Consider the following 15,221-nt stretch of genomic DNA (forward strand, 5'->3'; position numbering starts at 1 on the left):
GTGGGGAGAAGCCACTGGGAACCCGCCTGTCCAACTAGAAAAACGTTGTTTGTCTCTGAAATGCCGCACATATATAGTTAAAATCATACAGCCAGTGTGTGATATATAAAAGCATGTATCAGCTGTCAGGATCTCTTTAAAGGGGTTGTCCACTACTTGGACAACCCATACTCTTTCATCTTATTCGCCCTCATAAAAATAAATAAACCTATACTCACCTCCAGTGTGGCCGCGGTTCCAGCGATGTATGAAGCTGCGTTCCCAGGGCTCGCGTGACATTATATCATGCGAGTCCCGTGACCAATCGGCAAAGGATTCCTTCACCACTACTTTTGGATGTTTGAGGAGCAGGAAGTCAGCGCAGCGCTCACATCCTACTGAAATGTCCAAAGGAGGGGAGACAGATGCTGGGTGCTGATTGGTCACGGGCCTTGCGTGGCATGATAATGTCATGTGGGCCCCAAGAACGCGGCTTCAGACATCGCTAGAACCACGGCCGCATCAGAAGAAGGTATAGGCTTTTTTATTTTTCTGGAGCAAACAAGGGAAAGAGTAGGGGTTGTCCAAGTAGTGCACATCCCCTTTAAAGAGTTAATCTGTTACTTGCCATGAATACATAATGTTTTATTTGGTTTAACTGCTTTTTACATTACAGGCTTTTACATGGTCCCCTCTTTTGTGTATGTATTATTGTTAGCAAGGGAGGATCGTCATAAACGCTCCTTTTTTTGGTGTCTTCATGTGGATGACACCCACTTGGATAACAAGACTAGACTTACATAAAGGAAAAAGGGAGCAATAGATCAAGAACAGAGGCCGAGCAAAACGGCAGCATTTAAGACCAGGAAACAAGTAACTTATTTGGGGCAACTGACCGATCCTCTTTCAGATCTATTAAAATCCTAAATGACGCTTTCATAGTATTCTTTGGCACAATATTTTCAGGAAAGCACCATTGATTTGACAACTTCATATTTAGCATGGTTAGTCAAAGATTGTAAAAAAGGGTTTGCCATGTGTTAGGCTATGTGCGCATGAGCGTTTTTCGGGTGTGTTTTTGGTCTAAAAATTGCATGACTTTGATTCCCCAGCAAAGTCTATAGTGTGCTTTACACGCTGCAACATCGTTAGCGATAGCACCCGCCCCCGTCGCTCGTGCGACATTTGGTGATCGCTGCCGTAGCGAGCATTATTGATAGTGCGGAGATGAGCGGGACGTAACATCCCGCCCACCTTCTTCATTCCTCATTGCCGGCGGCCGCAGGTAAGGAGATGTTCGTCGTTCCTGCGGTGCCACACATAGCGATGTGTGCTGTTCCCGCAGGAACGACGAACAACATCCTACCTGTGGCAGCAGCGATATTAAGGAAAGGAGCGACGTGTCAACGATCACCGTTTTTGAATGATTTTGCGATCGTTGATCGTCGCTCCTTGGTGTCAAACGCTGCGATGTCGCTACCGGCGCCAGATGTGCGTCACTAACGACGTGACCCCGGCGATATATCGGTAGCGATGTCGCAACATGTAAAGCACCCTTATGAGTTTTCATTGTTGCTGTCCACACAGTGCAGTTTTGTTTTGGGTGCGTTTTTATGGTAACCACAAATATGCAACATGTTAATTATTTCTGCGTTTTTGCCAGCATTTGTTACCTATGGAATGCATTGGAAAAAACGCAGCAACAAAAACGCATGCGTTTTTTTTATGCATTATTACCGTGGGTGCGGTTTTGTGCGTTTTTTTTCAGCCCAAAACGCACTAAAACGCTGTATCTTTGTGGTCACAAAAAAAAGGCAACGTGCATACATCGCTTAAGGGTAATCACTTTTCTGTTGATATTCTCCCTTTTAAAATGAACAGTATGGCAAATTGACCTCTTAAGCAAAAATAAATGTTTGGGGGTTTTTTTTCAGAAAAAAACGAGGATGACATTGAAAGGGAAGCACGGCTGGTCGAACAGTGGGTTGGACTAACAGAAGAGAGAAATGCAGTTTTAGTACCAGCACCAGGGAGTGGAATTCCTGGAGCCCCAGCAAACTGGTGAGTTTTCAAATGAAGTTTTGTTATTCTACTAAATATTTTGTGTTATTAGCTATATTTGGCTAATTACAAGGGACAACTTATGATATTTTACCTCCAAATATGTTCTAGTGGAAATAAACCATCCTCTCTTCAGAGTCTTCTTTTATGTTTAACTATAATGGTGCAGATGGAGTAACCGTGTGCTCTGTCTTGCCCCATTTTCAGGAGTATATGCTTTCTGGAGGCAGACACCCAGACGTAATAGACTGCATCTGGGTGGTCACCTGGAGTAAGCGTACCTCCCGAAAATGGTGCAAGACCGAGCACACAGTGGCTCCGTCTGCACCATTATAGTCAATGGCCCCGTCGGCGCATACGTCCAAAACCCGTTTGAGGGGAGAGTCATACAGAAGCCCCAACAGGACCACTGAGCGTAGGTTAGAACGCAATGTAAAAGGGGTCTTAGTATTGCACAGGTGAGGGAATCTGTGGAATACTAAGGTAATCCTAAAAATATGATCTATTGGTGGCTCTTGAGGAGTGGAGTTTGGGAACATTGCTCTAGAGCAGGGGTCTCAAACTCGGCTGGGTGTATGGGCCGCACCGAGGAAAATAATAATTTGGGGGGCCGCATTCTTTGCAGGACAAAGTGACATTTTTATTGGTACCATATATATTTTTTTACACACCTTTGGATGACTGATTTTCAACATTTTTCACTTGTTTATTATAACTAATGTGCACATTCTTTGGTTAAATCTAAAAAAAAAAAATTTGATGTTAAAAAAAAGTCATGCCTTATTTTGTTGGTTTTTTTTTACATTTTATCCCTTTCTTGTAACTAATAGTGTTACAATTATCACTATATAGAAATTTTGGCAAACATCCTTTAGTAATGTTCCCTATCCTATAGTAATGTGCCCACCTTGTCCCCATCCTATAGTAATGACCCCAGCCTTGTGCCTATTCTATAGTAATGTCCCCATCCAATAGTTTTATGCCCATCCTTGTAATGTCCCCATCTTTTAGTAATGTCCCCATCCTATAGTCATGTGCCCACCTTGTCCCCGTCCTATAGTCATGTGCCCACCTTGTCCCTATTCTGTAGTCATGTACCTACCTTGTCCCCCATCCTATAGTCATGTGCCCACCTTGTCCCCCATCCTATAGTCATGTGCCCACCTTGTCCCCATCCTATAGTCATGTGCCCACCTTGTCCCCATGCTAGTCATGTGCCCACCTTGTCCCCATGCTATAGTCATGTGCCCACCTTGTCTCCATGCTATAGACATGTGCCCAACTTGTCCCCATCCTATAGACATGTGCCCACCTTGTCCCTATCCTATAGACATGTGCCCACCTTGTCCCCATGCTATAGTCATGTGTCCACCTTGTCCCCATGCTATAGTCATGTGCCCACCTTGTCCCCATCCTATAGACATGTGCCCACCTTGTCCCCATCCTATAGACATGTGCCCACCTTGTCCCCATCCTATAGTAATGTGCCCACCTTGTTCCCATGCTATAGACATGTGCCCACCTTGTCCCCATCCTATAATCATGTGCCCACCTTGTCCCCATCCTCTAGTCATGTGCCCACCTTGTCCCCATGCTATAGTCATGTGCCCACCTTGTCCCCATCCTAAAGACATGTGCCCACCTTGTCCCCATCCTATAGACATGTGCCCACCTTGTCCACATGCTATAGTCATGTGCCCACCTTGTCCCCATGCTATAGTCATGTGCCCACCTTGTCCCCATCCTATAGACATGTGCCCACCTTGTCTCCATGCTATAGACATGTGCCCAACTTGTCCCCATCCTATAGACATGTGCCCACCTTGTCCCCATCCTATAGACATGTGCCCACCTTGTCCCCATGCTATAGTCATGTCCCCATCCTATAGTCATGTGCCCACCTTGTCCCCATCCTATAGACATGTGGCCACCTTGTCCCCATCCTATAGACATGTGCCCACCTTGTCTCCATGCTATAGTCATGTGCCCACCTTGTCCCCATCCTATAGTCATGTGCCCACCTTGTCCCCATCCTATAGTCATGTGCCCACCTTGTCCCCATGCTAGTCATGTGCCCACCTTGTCCCCATCCTATAGTCATGTGCCCACCTTGTCCCCCATCCTATAGTCATGTGCCCACCTTGTCCCCCATCCTATAGTCATGTGCCCACCTTGTCCCCATCCTATAGTCATGTGCCCACCTTGTCCCCATCCTATAGTCATGTGCCCACCTTGTCCCCATGCTATAGTCATGTGCCCACCTTGTCCCCATCCTATAGTCATGTGCCCACCTTGTCCCTATTCTGTAGTCATGTGCCTACCTTGTCCCCCATCCTATAGTCATGTGCCCACCTTGTCCCCATCCTATAGTCATGTGCCCACCTTGTCCCCATCCTATAGTCATGTGCCCACCTTGTCCCCATCCTATAGTCATGTGCCCACCCTGTCCCCATCCTATAGTCATGTGCCCACCTTGTCCCCATGCTATAGTCATGTGCCCACCTTGTCCCCATCCTATAGTCATGTGCCCACCTTGTCCCTATTCTGTAGTCATGTGCTTACCTTGTCCCCATCCTATAGTCATGTGCCCACCTTGTCCCTATCCTATAGACATATGCCCACCTTGTCCCCATGCTATAGTCATGTGCCCACCTTGTCTCCATGCTATAGTCATGTGCCCACCTTGTCTCCATGCTATAGTCATGTGCCCAGCTTGTCCCCATCCTATAGTCATGTGCCCTCCTTGTCCCCATCCTATAGACATGTGCCCACCTTGTCCCTATTCTATAGTCATGTCCCCATCCTGTAGTAATGGGTGGTGGCGGCGGGTGAAAGGTGATAATTTACCGATCGTTTTCGGCTTCCACCCACAGATTCCTGAGTAAAGCTGAGGGGGCGGTCTCTGGCCCCAGATCCACAGTGATTGGACAGATCGGTCACAAGTCCGCGGTCTCTCCAATCAGAGCTGGGGGCGGGTGAAACTGAGGTCACCCAGCTCCAGCCAATGATCGGTGCTACAGCTGCACTGATCATGGCTGGATTTCAATGTTACAGCCATTTTCAATGGCTGGAACATTACAGTGGCTGTGATTGGCTGAAGGAAGCCGCACAGCCAATCACAGCCTCTGTAGGTCCAGGGAGGAGACACCACCCCTCCTGAGGTCCCCTCCTCCCCGAATCTAAGGTATTTGCTATTTGCAATGCAAACAGCGATCGCAGCCACCGGGGCTGCGATTTCGCCATGACGTTCTGGGTATGTCATGGATCCTTAAGTACCAGGGAGCCATGATGTACCCAGTACGTCATAGGTCGCTAAGGGGTTAATGTGCCGTCCTTCACATACACAAAAAATAAAAAAACACCATTCTTCTCACCTGTCCCGCGTTCCCTCGGCTCCTCATCTCTGCTTCTTGCTGTCTGCAGGCCGTGCCCCGGTGACTATCGCGGCTGGTGCAGGGGCCGCAGCCCCTGGCAGCGATTTATGTCAGATCAGATGGTTGTTTTGCCGGCGCTGCGCGCGCACAGTCCTTGCCTCTGAGAACGCAGCGCCGGCAAAACACTCATCTAACACAGTGCAGACAGTGGCTGCGTGTTTGAGACCCCTGCTCTAGAGTCAGACAGTGTACAGTAGATGCTGTTTAGGAGGTAGAAGCTATGGGCAGTGTTTATCCATCTTGAGATTGTGTAGGAGTCTCAGGATAGTGTTTTACAGGTGGAGTGCGCAGGTACTGAGCTTGGGGTTGGTTGTGAGGGTTGTGGGGTGGACACATCTCTGGCACAGAAGCCAGAGGACATTTCCTCCTGTGAAATGTAGTCTAGGGATACAGAAAGAACTGGCAGGAATTTCAGAATGTAAACCTTAACAGACCATAATGATGGCTGTAGGGGAGCTAAAAAGGGGAAATAAGGGTAACAGGTGGGGTGGGGACGCTTTACCAGGACACAAGATTGTGGTGCTTTGTTTGTTTTTTGTGTCCGAAAAACTGTAACGATGTATGTTTGCTGCACATTGTTATTTTGTTTCTGAGGTATATTCTCTTTACGTACCATGATTGGTTTTGTCATCTGTGCAGGACTCCACCAGCTGGAATGGAGGCACATATTCCAGTCCTCTTCCTGGATCTTAATGGTGAGATAAAGAATTCTGATGCCTCCTCCTTTTGTTATTTTTTTGTCCTTCAACATTGTCTATTTTCTTTTAGAAATAGGAAAATCTTCATTCTAGATGTACTAATCTTACCCTGGACCATACAGTTGACCACAACTATGCTGGATGTAAACCATGTACAGGGTAGAGCACTAACGCTCCATCACACTGTCTAGTGGCTGCTCCTGGGTACTGCAGATCTGCTTCCATTCTTATGCTCAGGAGCTTATCTGCAGTACCCAGGAATGACTACAAAATGGTGGGATAGAGCTGTGGTATTCCTTTATATACACTGTTTACATTCAACCACTGATGGAGCTAGCAAAACTTTATATTGGAGTGCCAGACCCCCCATTGATCTGATATTGATGACCTATCCCAAGCAGAGGTCCTGGATATTATTGCTGTAGACAATCCCTTCAAATGGCTTCTTTACAGTTCAGTGGGATATGGTAAAATCTGCTAAGGTCCGTTCCAATAGAATATGTTATAGCCAATGTCAAAATCTAGAATATTTATTCTGTTATGTCGTGCTCTTAATGTCCATGTTGTTTCCTACTTTCTTTTAAAGAGCTGTAGCTTTATTACTACGCCTTTTCATTCTGTGCCGTCTTTTTTTCTTTAAGCTGATGACTTGAGTGCCAATGAACAGCTCGTGGGCTCACATGCGGCAGGTGTTAATTCTATATTACCAAAGGAGCACGGGAGCCAGTTTTACTACCTGCCAATTATCAAGCACAGTGATGAAGAGGTAAAGCACAAGTTTGATTGGGCACTTTTTAGAATTTGAGATATTTGTGCTTGTAAGGAGAAGCTTTTTCTTCTTTAAAATTAAATCCGCTCCTTGTATTGGCAAGAAATGTAGGCACAAACCAAGTACGGTATATAATTCTCTCTTCTTGCAAGTTCCAAGTTGAAGCCTTTTTGACAAACACCTAAATTACTTCTGGGTGATTAATCAAATTAATTAAACTAATGTGATTAATTCACCCTTTCTGTTAAGCGCTATTCTAATCGGATTTATGACTTTTCTATTACTCCTGCCCCTGCAGGTGGGGGACATAAAGGGACCAAGTGGAAGCAGCAGCTGGGTGTGGAGGAGGCCAGGGATGGGGAAGGACAGAAAGGGAGATGGAAAGAGAGAATGAGCGAGATTAATATTGTGGCTGAGTGTGAGTTCTAGCAGTAGCTTGAACTTTCATGTAGAAAGGCCATTGTGAGCTCACATTAACCGTGTAACCAAATCTGTATGAAAGTTCAAGCTGCTGCTTTAACTCACACTTCCACTTGGCTACTGACCATTGTGTATTATATACAGGATAGTGGTTAACTTGTATATATTATATTATAACTGTAGAACATCCAATATTTTACCAGTCACATAATCTCCTGTATACTGTATAACATCTGATGTTCTGTCATCACAATATAGCATATACTAGTGATATCTGAGATAATGATATCTGACATAATATCTGAGAACTGCAGTCATAGCATAAAATCTACCACTACATATTATTTTGCACATCATATACCAGACACATATCCTTGATACCGTATGTGGCATACTGTGGACACGGACATCCGATGTTAGATTGATTGTAATGTGTGACTGGTATCTCATAGAACTTGTTAGTGACCTTATTACCATGTGAATTCATTTAAATCAAGGTTCATCCTGTATCAGGAAGCGTGGAGTATAATCAGGTGTTTGTAGAGGCAAGATTCAGCTTCGCGATTCTAGAAGTGCTCAGACTAAGTAGGGCATGTTAGGAGAAAATTCATTTTGATTTATGTTTTGTTTTTATTTATTAAGCTCTGCCACTTTCATATGTCCGTTTATTAATTGTTAATGGAGATCGGTCAGGACCTTTTAATCCACAATACTGCCACTGCAGGTTCATAAATATATTTCTAGTTACTTTGGCTTATAGTAGATCTGTCTCCATATTGCACAATAAAATCTGCATACATTAATAAATCTCTTGGACATGAGGTTGCTGTACTTAGAATCGCTGTAGGTTTCTTTGCAAGTTTATAGTCAGTCTCCACCCACCTAGCTGACTGAGAGCTGCTCAGTGTACTTCCTCCCTGCTAAGATCTCACACTGCTCAGTACAAGCTGCACATGTTAGTCAGTTTAGGTTTTTCTCTCCCCTCTCTCCTATCTCTCTTTTCTCTCCTCTCTCTCCTCTCGCTTCTCTCTCTCCTCTCGCTTCTCTCTCCGCTCTCGCTTCTCTCTCCGCTCTCGCTTCTCTCTCCGCTCTCGCTTCTCTCTCCGCTCTCGCTTCTCTCTCCGCTCTCGCTTCTCTCTCCGCTCTCGCTTCTCTCTCCGCTCTCGCTTCTCTCTCCGCTCTCGCTTCTCCCTCCGCTCTCGCTTCTCTCCTCTCTTCTCTCCTCTCTTCTCTCTCTTCTCTCTCCATTCTGACATTGATTTACAAACTAAGCACAGCAACCCCATTGTGTCCAAGAACCACTTTTAATCATGAAGTCCAACAGTCATGGTGACACTAAGATCTGAAAGGGATACTCTGGGGACATAGAAAAAAATTCTAATGGCCGTGCCCTCATAAATATAAAGATGAAATCCATACTGATGTTCCCCACCCTCACAATACCTGTAATGCAGTGTGACATTGGAGCTACTCCATGGTGCCCTCGCCTCTGGGACATTGTGTCACAAATCAGAGTGCATGGCCTGCTCTATGCCATTGATAAGAGCCAGCCCCCTGATATCTGCTTCTGTTCTATTTGAGAACTGGGTACGTGGCCTGTTACCTCATCTATGACTGCAGGGAAGCAGATAATATCAGGGAGCTGTCAGCTACTAGCATGGAGCAGGCCACTCCCCCTGATGTGTAATGTAGTGTCCCAGAGGGGAGGGGGAGCACCAAGGATCAGCTCCAGTGTCACTCTGAATTACATGTACTGTGAGGATGAAAAACAGCACTATGGATCTCACATTTATAGTTTCAGTGTATGGCCATTAGAAGAATGTTTTATCTTCCCAGCCCCTTAAGCCGATGTTGTCATTGATATGATATATTTTTTAATCCAGTGTTGGGAGTTTATGTAGTAGGCTATGTTACTACTAAGAGCTTTTGGCGAGTTTTTGATGATGCAGAATTTCTGCAGCGTTTCTGCACTTATTATGTAAATTAGATTACTTCTCTTTACTTTTCTCACATTTTTGACACTGCGATATTTGTCTCTTCTTGGGATGTCATGTTTTAAGCGAAGCTGCTTTGTTTTTGACACTCCCTTGCATTTGGCTTTGACAAAACACTGATATACTTACGGTATATACAGATTACATGCGTTGATGCATTTCTGGAGCAGAACCATTATACACTGTGTGCAGAATTATTAGGCAAATGAGTATTTCTTTTTCGCTCTATTGGGAGACCCAGACAATTGGGTGTATAGGCTATGCCTCCGGAGGCCGCACAAAGTACTACACTTAAAAGTGTTAGGCCCCTCCCCTTCTGCCTATACACCCCCCGTGCTCCCACGGGCTGCTCAGTTTTTTGCTTTGTGCGAAGGAGGTCACGGGGACGCCATAGTAAACGATCTTATTGCGTCCATCCATCAGTTGCTGGATATTTCTCCCTCAGCCCCTCCGGCGGAGGAGTCAGCTTCTCAGCAGGAGAAATTTCGTTTCAGGTTTCCCAAGCGGACACAGAGTATGTTTCTAGACCACTCTGATTTCAGAGAGGCAATCCAGAATCACCATGCTTGTCCAGATAAGCGTTTTTCTAAGCGCCTTAAGGATACACGTTATCCTTTCCCCCCGGACGCGGTTAAAGGTTGGACTCAATGTCCCAAAGTGGATCCTCCAATCTCCAGACTGGCGGCTAGATCCATACTTGCAGTGGAAGATGGGGCCTCGCTCAAAGATGCCACTGACAGGCAGATGGAGCTCTGGTTGAAATCCATCTATGAAGCTATCGGAGCTTCTTTTGCCCCAGCATTCGCAGCCGTATGGGCGCTGCAAGCTATCTCAGCAGGTCAAGCGCAAATTGAAGCAGCCACTTGCACGGCCGCGCCACAAGTGGCATCCATTACCACCCAGACCTCGGCAATTGCGTCTTACGCTATTAATGCTGTCCTGGACTCTGTGAGCCGTACGGCGGTGGCGACCGCCAATTCGGTGGTACTCCGCAGGGCCTTGTGGCTACGGGAATGGAAGGCAGATTCTGCTTCCAAAAAGTGCTTAACCAGTTTGCCAATTTCTGGCGACAGGCTGTTTGGCGAGCGTCTGGATGAAATCATCAAACAATCCAAGGGAAAGGATACATCCTTACCCCAGCCCAAACAGAACATTCCCCAACAGAGGAGAGGGCAGGCGAGGTTTCGGTCCTTTCGGGGCGCGGGCAGGTCCCAATTCTCCTCGTCCAAAAGGTCTCAGAAAGAACAAAGGAACTCTGATGCATGGCGGTCTAAGTCACGTCCTAAAAAGAACATTGGAGGCACCGCTAACAAGGCGGCTTCCTCATGACTTTCGACCTCCTCTAGTAGCATCCTCGGTCGGTGGCAGGCTCTCCCGCTTTTGCGACGCCTGGCTGCCACAAATAAAAGACCGCTGGGTGAGAGACATTCTGTCTCACGGTTACAAGATAGAGTTCATCTCTCGTCCCCCGACTCGATTCTTCAGGTCTTCTCCGCCTCCCGAGAGAGCCGAGGCTCTTCTGCAGGCGCTGGGCACTCTGAAGGCAGAAGGAGTGGTGGTCCCTGTTCCTCTTCATCAACAGGGCCACGGTTTTTACTCCAACTTGTTTGTGGTCCCAAAGAAGGACGGGTCTTTCCGTCCTGTCCTAGACCTGAAACTTCTCAACAAACACGTAAAGACCAGACGGTTCCGGATGGAATCCCTTCGCTCCGTCATCGCCTCAATGTCCCAAGGAGATTTCCTTGCATCGATCGATATCAAAGATGCTTATCTCCACGTTCCGATTGCCCCAGAGCACCAGCGCTTCTTGCGCTTCGCCATAGGAAACGAACACCTGCAGTTCGTGGCACTGCCATTCGGCCTGGCAACAGCCCCACGGGTTTTCACCAAGGTTATGGCTACTGTAGTAGCGGTCCTCCATTCTCAGGGTCACTCGGTGATCCCGTACTTGGACGATCTGTTGATCAAGGCACCCTCTCAAGAGGCATGCCAACACAGCCTCGACGCTACCCTGGAGACTCTCCAGAGTTTCGGGTGGATCATCAATTTTCCAAAGTCAAATCTGACACCGGCCCAATCGCTCACATACCTTGGCATGGAGTTTCATACCCTCTCAGCGATAGTGAAGCTTCCGCTGATCAAGCAGCGGTCACTACAGACAGGGGTACAATCTCTCCTTCAAGGCCAGTCACACCCCTTGAGGCGCCTCATGCACTTCCTGGGGAAGATGGTGGCAGCAATGGAAGCAGTCCCTTTCGCGCAGTTTCACCTGCGTCCTCTTCAATGGGACATCCTACGCAAATGGGACAGGAAACCGACGTCCCTCGACAGGACCGTCTCCCTCTCTCAGGCGACCAAAGCTTCCCTTCGGTGGTGGCTTCTTCCCACTTCATTATCAAAGGGGAAATTCTTCCTACCCCCATCCTGGGAAGTAGTCACGACGGACGCAAGTCTGTCAGGGTGGGGAGCGGTTTTTCTCCACCACAGGACTCAGGGTACGTGGTCCCGGCAAGAGTCCTCGCTTCAGATCAATGTTCTGGAAATTCGGGCAGTGTATCTTGCCCTGAAAGCGTTCCAGCAGTGGCTGGAAGGCAAGCAGATCCGAATTCAGTCGGACAATTCCACAGCGGTGGCATACATCAACCACCAAGGCGGCACACGCAGTCGACAAGCCTTCCAGGAAGTCCGGCGGATTTTGATGTGGGTGGAAGCCACGGCCTCCACCATATCCGCAGTTCACATCCCAGGCGTGGAAAACTGGGAAGCAGATTATCTCAGTCGCCAGGGCATGGACGCAGGGGAATGGTCCCTTCACCCGGACGTGTTTCAGGAGATCTGTTGCCGCTGGGGGGTGCCGGACGTCGACCTCATGGCGTCCCGGCACAACAACAAGGTACCAACGTTCATGGCACGGTCTCAAGATCCCAGAGCTCTGGCGGCAGACGCCTTAGTTCAGGATTGGTCGCAGTTTCAGCTCCCTTATGTGTTTCCTCCGCTGGCACTGTTGCCCAGAGTGTTACGCAAGATCAGGGCCGACTGCCGCCGCGCCATCCTCGTCGCTCCAGACTGGCCGAGGAGGTCGTGGTACCCGGATCTGTGGCATCTCACGGTCGGCCAACCGTGGGCACTACCAGACCGACCAGACTTGCTGTCTCAAGGGCCGTTTTTCCATCTGAATTCTGCGGCCCTCAACCTGACTGTGTGGCCATTGAGTCCTGGATCCTAGCGTCTTCAGGGTTATCTCAAGAAGTCATTGCCACTATGAGACAGGCTAGGAAACCAACGTCCGCCAAGATTTATCACAGGACGTGGAAAATTTTCCTGTCGTGGTGCTCTGCTCAGGGTTTTTCTCCCTGGCCATTTGCATTACCTACTTTTCTGTCCTTCCTTCAATCTGGACTGGAAAAGGGTTTGTCGCTCGGTTCCCTTAAGGGACAAGTTTCAGCGCTCTCTGTGTTTTTCCAGAAGCGCCTAGCTAGACTTCCACAGGTACGCACGTTCCTGCAGGGAGTTTGTCACATCGTTCCACCTTACAAGCGGCCGTTAGAACCCTGGGATCTAAACAGGGTGCTGATGGTTCTTCAGAAACCACCATTCGAGCCAATGAGAGATATCTCCCTCTCACGACTTTCGCAGAAAGTGGTTTTTCTAGTAGCAGTCACTTCTCTTCGGAGAGTGTCTGAGCTAGCAGCGTTGTCGTGCAAAGCCCCTTTTCTGGTTTTTCACCAGGACAAGGTGGTTCTACGTCCGGTTCCGGAATTTCTCCCTAAGGTGGTATCCCCCTTTCATCTCAATCAGGATATTTCCTTACCCTCTTTTTATCCTCATCCAGTTCACCAATGTGAAAAGGATTTGCACTTGTTAGATCTGGTGAGAGCACTCAGACTCTACATTTCTCGTACGGCGCCCCTGCGCCGCTCGGATGCACTCTTTGTCCTTGTCGCTGGCCAGCGTAAAGGGTCACAGGCTTCCAAATCAACCCTGGCTCGGTGGATCAAGGAGCCAATTATCGAAGCTTACCGTTCGGCTGGGCTTCCGGTTCCCTCAGGGCTGAAGGCCCATTCTACCAGAGCCGTGGGAGCGTCCTGGGCTTTGAGGCACCAGGCTGCGGCTCAACAGGTGTGTCAGGCGGCTACCTGGTCGAGCCTGCACACTTTCACGAAGCACTATCAGTTGCATACCTATGCTGCGGCGGATGCCAGCCTAGGTAGACGAATCCTTCAGGCGGCGGTTGCCCACCTGTAGGAAAGGGCCGTTTTACGGCTCTCTTACGAGGTATTATTTTACCCACCCAGGGACTGCTTTTGGATGTCCCAATTGTCTGGGTCTCCCAATAGAGCGAAAAAGAAGAAGGGAATTTTGTTTACTTACCGTAAATTCCTTTTCTTCTAGCTCTAATTGGGAGACCCAGCACCCGCCCCTGTTTTTTTGTGTACACATGTTGTTCATGTTGAATGGTTTCAGTTCTCCGAGTTTCCTTCGGATTGAAGTTACTTTAAACCAGTTTATAATTATTTTTCCTCCTTCTTGCTTTTGCACCAAAACTGAGCAGCCCGTGGGAGCACGGGGGGTGTATAGGCAGAAGGGGAGGGGCCTAACACTTTTAAGTGTAGTACTTTGTGCGGCCTCCGGAGGCATAGCCTATACACCCAATTGTCTGGGTCTCCCAATTTGAGCTAGAAGAAAAGGAATTTACGGTAAGTAAACAAAATTCCCTTCTTTGATCACATGATAGTTTTTATACACGTTGTCCTACTCCAAGCTGTATAGGCTTGAGAGCCAACTACCAATTAAGTAAATCAGGGGATGTGCATCTCTGTAATGAGGAGGGGTGTGGTGTAATGACATCAACACCCTATATAAGGGGTGCTTAATTATTAGGCAACTTCCTTTTCTTTGCCAAAATGGGTCAGAAGAGAGATTTGACGGGCTCTGAAAAGTCCAAAATTGTGAGATGTCTTGCAGAGGGATGCAGCAGTCTTGAAATTGCCAAACTTTTGAAGCGTGATCACCGAACAATCAGTGGTACAGGAAGAAGTCTGTATCATTCAAGAAAAACATGATTTTCATGCAGGACAATGCTCCATCACATGCATCCAACTACTCCACAGCGTGGGTGGCCAGTAAAGGTCTAAAAGATGAAAAAATAATGACGTGGCCGCCTTGTTCACCTGATCTGAACCCCATAGAGAACCTGTGGTCCCTCATAAAATGTAAGATCTATAGGAAGGAAAAACAGTACACCTATCGGAACAGTGTCTGGGAGGCTGTGGTGGCTGCTGCACGCATTGTTGATCGTAAACAGATCAAGCAACTGACAGAATCTATGGAGGGTAGGCTGTTGAGTGTCATCATAAAGAAAGGTGGCTATATTGGTCACTAATTTTTGGGGTTTTGTGTTTGCATGTCAGAAATGTTTATTTCTAAATTTTGTGCAGTTATACTGGTTTACCTGGTGAAAATAAACAAGTGAGATGGGAATATATTTGTTTTTTGTTAAGTTGCCTAATAATTCTGCACAGTAATAGTTACCTGCACAACAGATATCCTCCTAAGATAGCCAAATCTAAAAAAAACCACTCCAACTTCCAAAAATATTAAGCTTTGATATTTGAGTCTTTTGGGTTGATTGAGAACATAGTTATTGATCAATAATAAAAAAAAATCCTCTAAAATACAACTTGCCTAATAATTCTACACATAGTGTAAATACGGGATTTTTTTACTTGTGGATTTTCTGCATCTGATGCAAGCCTATGAGGAAAATCTGCACATAAAACTCATACCCGCAAGAGAAATTGAAATATTGTGGATTTGAAAAACACACCGCCAGTTGGATTACAGAGCATAAAACTGAAGCACGTGG

General features: G+C 47.1%; 1 protein-coding gene across 6 annotated transcripts in view; it reads left to right on the forward strand.

The window, feature by feature from the left end:
- KIF13A (kinesin family member 13A) overlaps positions 1 to 15,221 on the forward strand; it is a 337,055-nt gene that overhangs the window by 283,007 nt on the left and 38,827 nt on the right. For all 6 annotated transcript variants that reach the window (XM_075314713.1, XM_075314715.1, XM_075314714.1 and 3 more), the window contains 3 exons: positions 1,914 to 2,040; positions 6,114 to 6,169; positions 6,814 to 6,938. In XM_075314713.1, coding sequence (XP_075170828.1) covers positions 1,914 to 2,040; positions 6,114 to 6,169; positions 6,814 to 6,938 — 308 coding nt within the window. The remainder of the gene's footprint in view (positions 1 to 1,913; positions 2,041 to 6,113; positions 6,170 to 6,813; positions 6,939 to 15,221) is intronic.

The sequence above is a fragment of the Anomaloglossus baeobatrachus genome, chromosome 6 (genome assembly GCF_048569485.1).
Source record: "Anomaloglossus baeobatrachus isolate aAnoBae1 chromosome 6, aAnoBae1.hap1, whole genome shotgun sequence".
NCBI lineage: Eukaryota > Metazoa > Chordata > Amphibia > Anura > Aromobatidae > Anomaloglossus > Anomaloglossus baeobatrachus.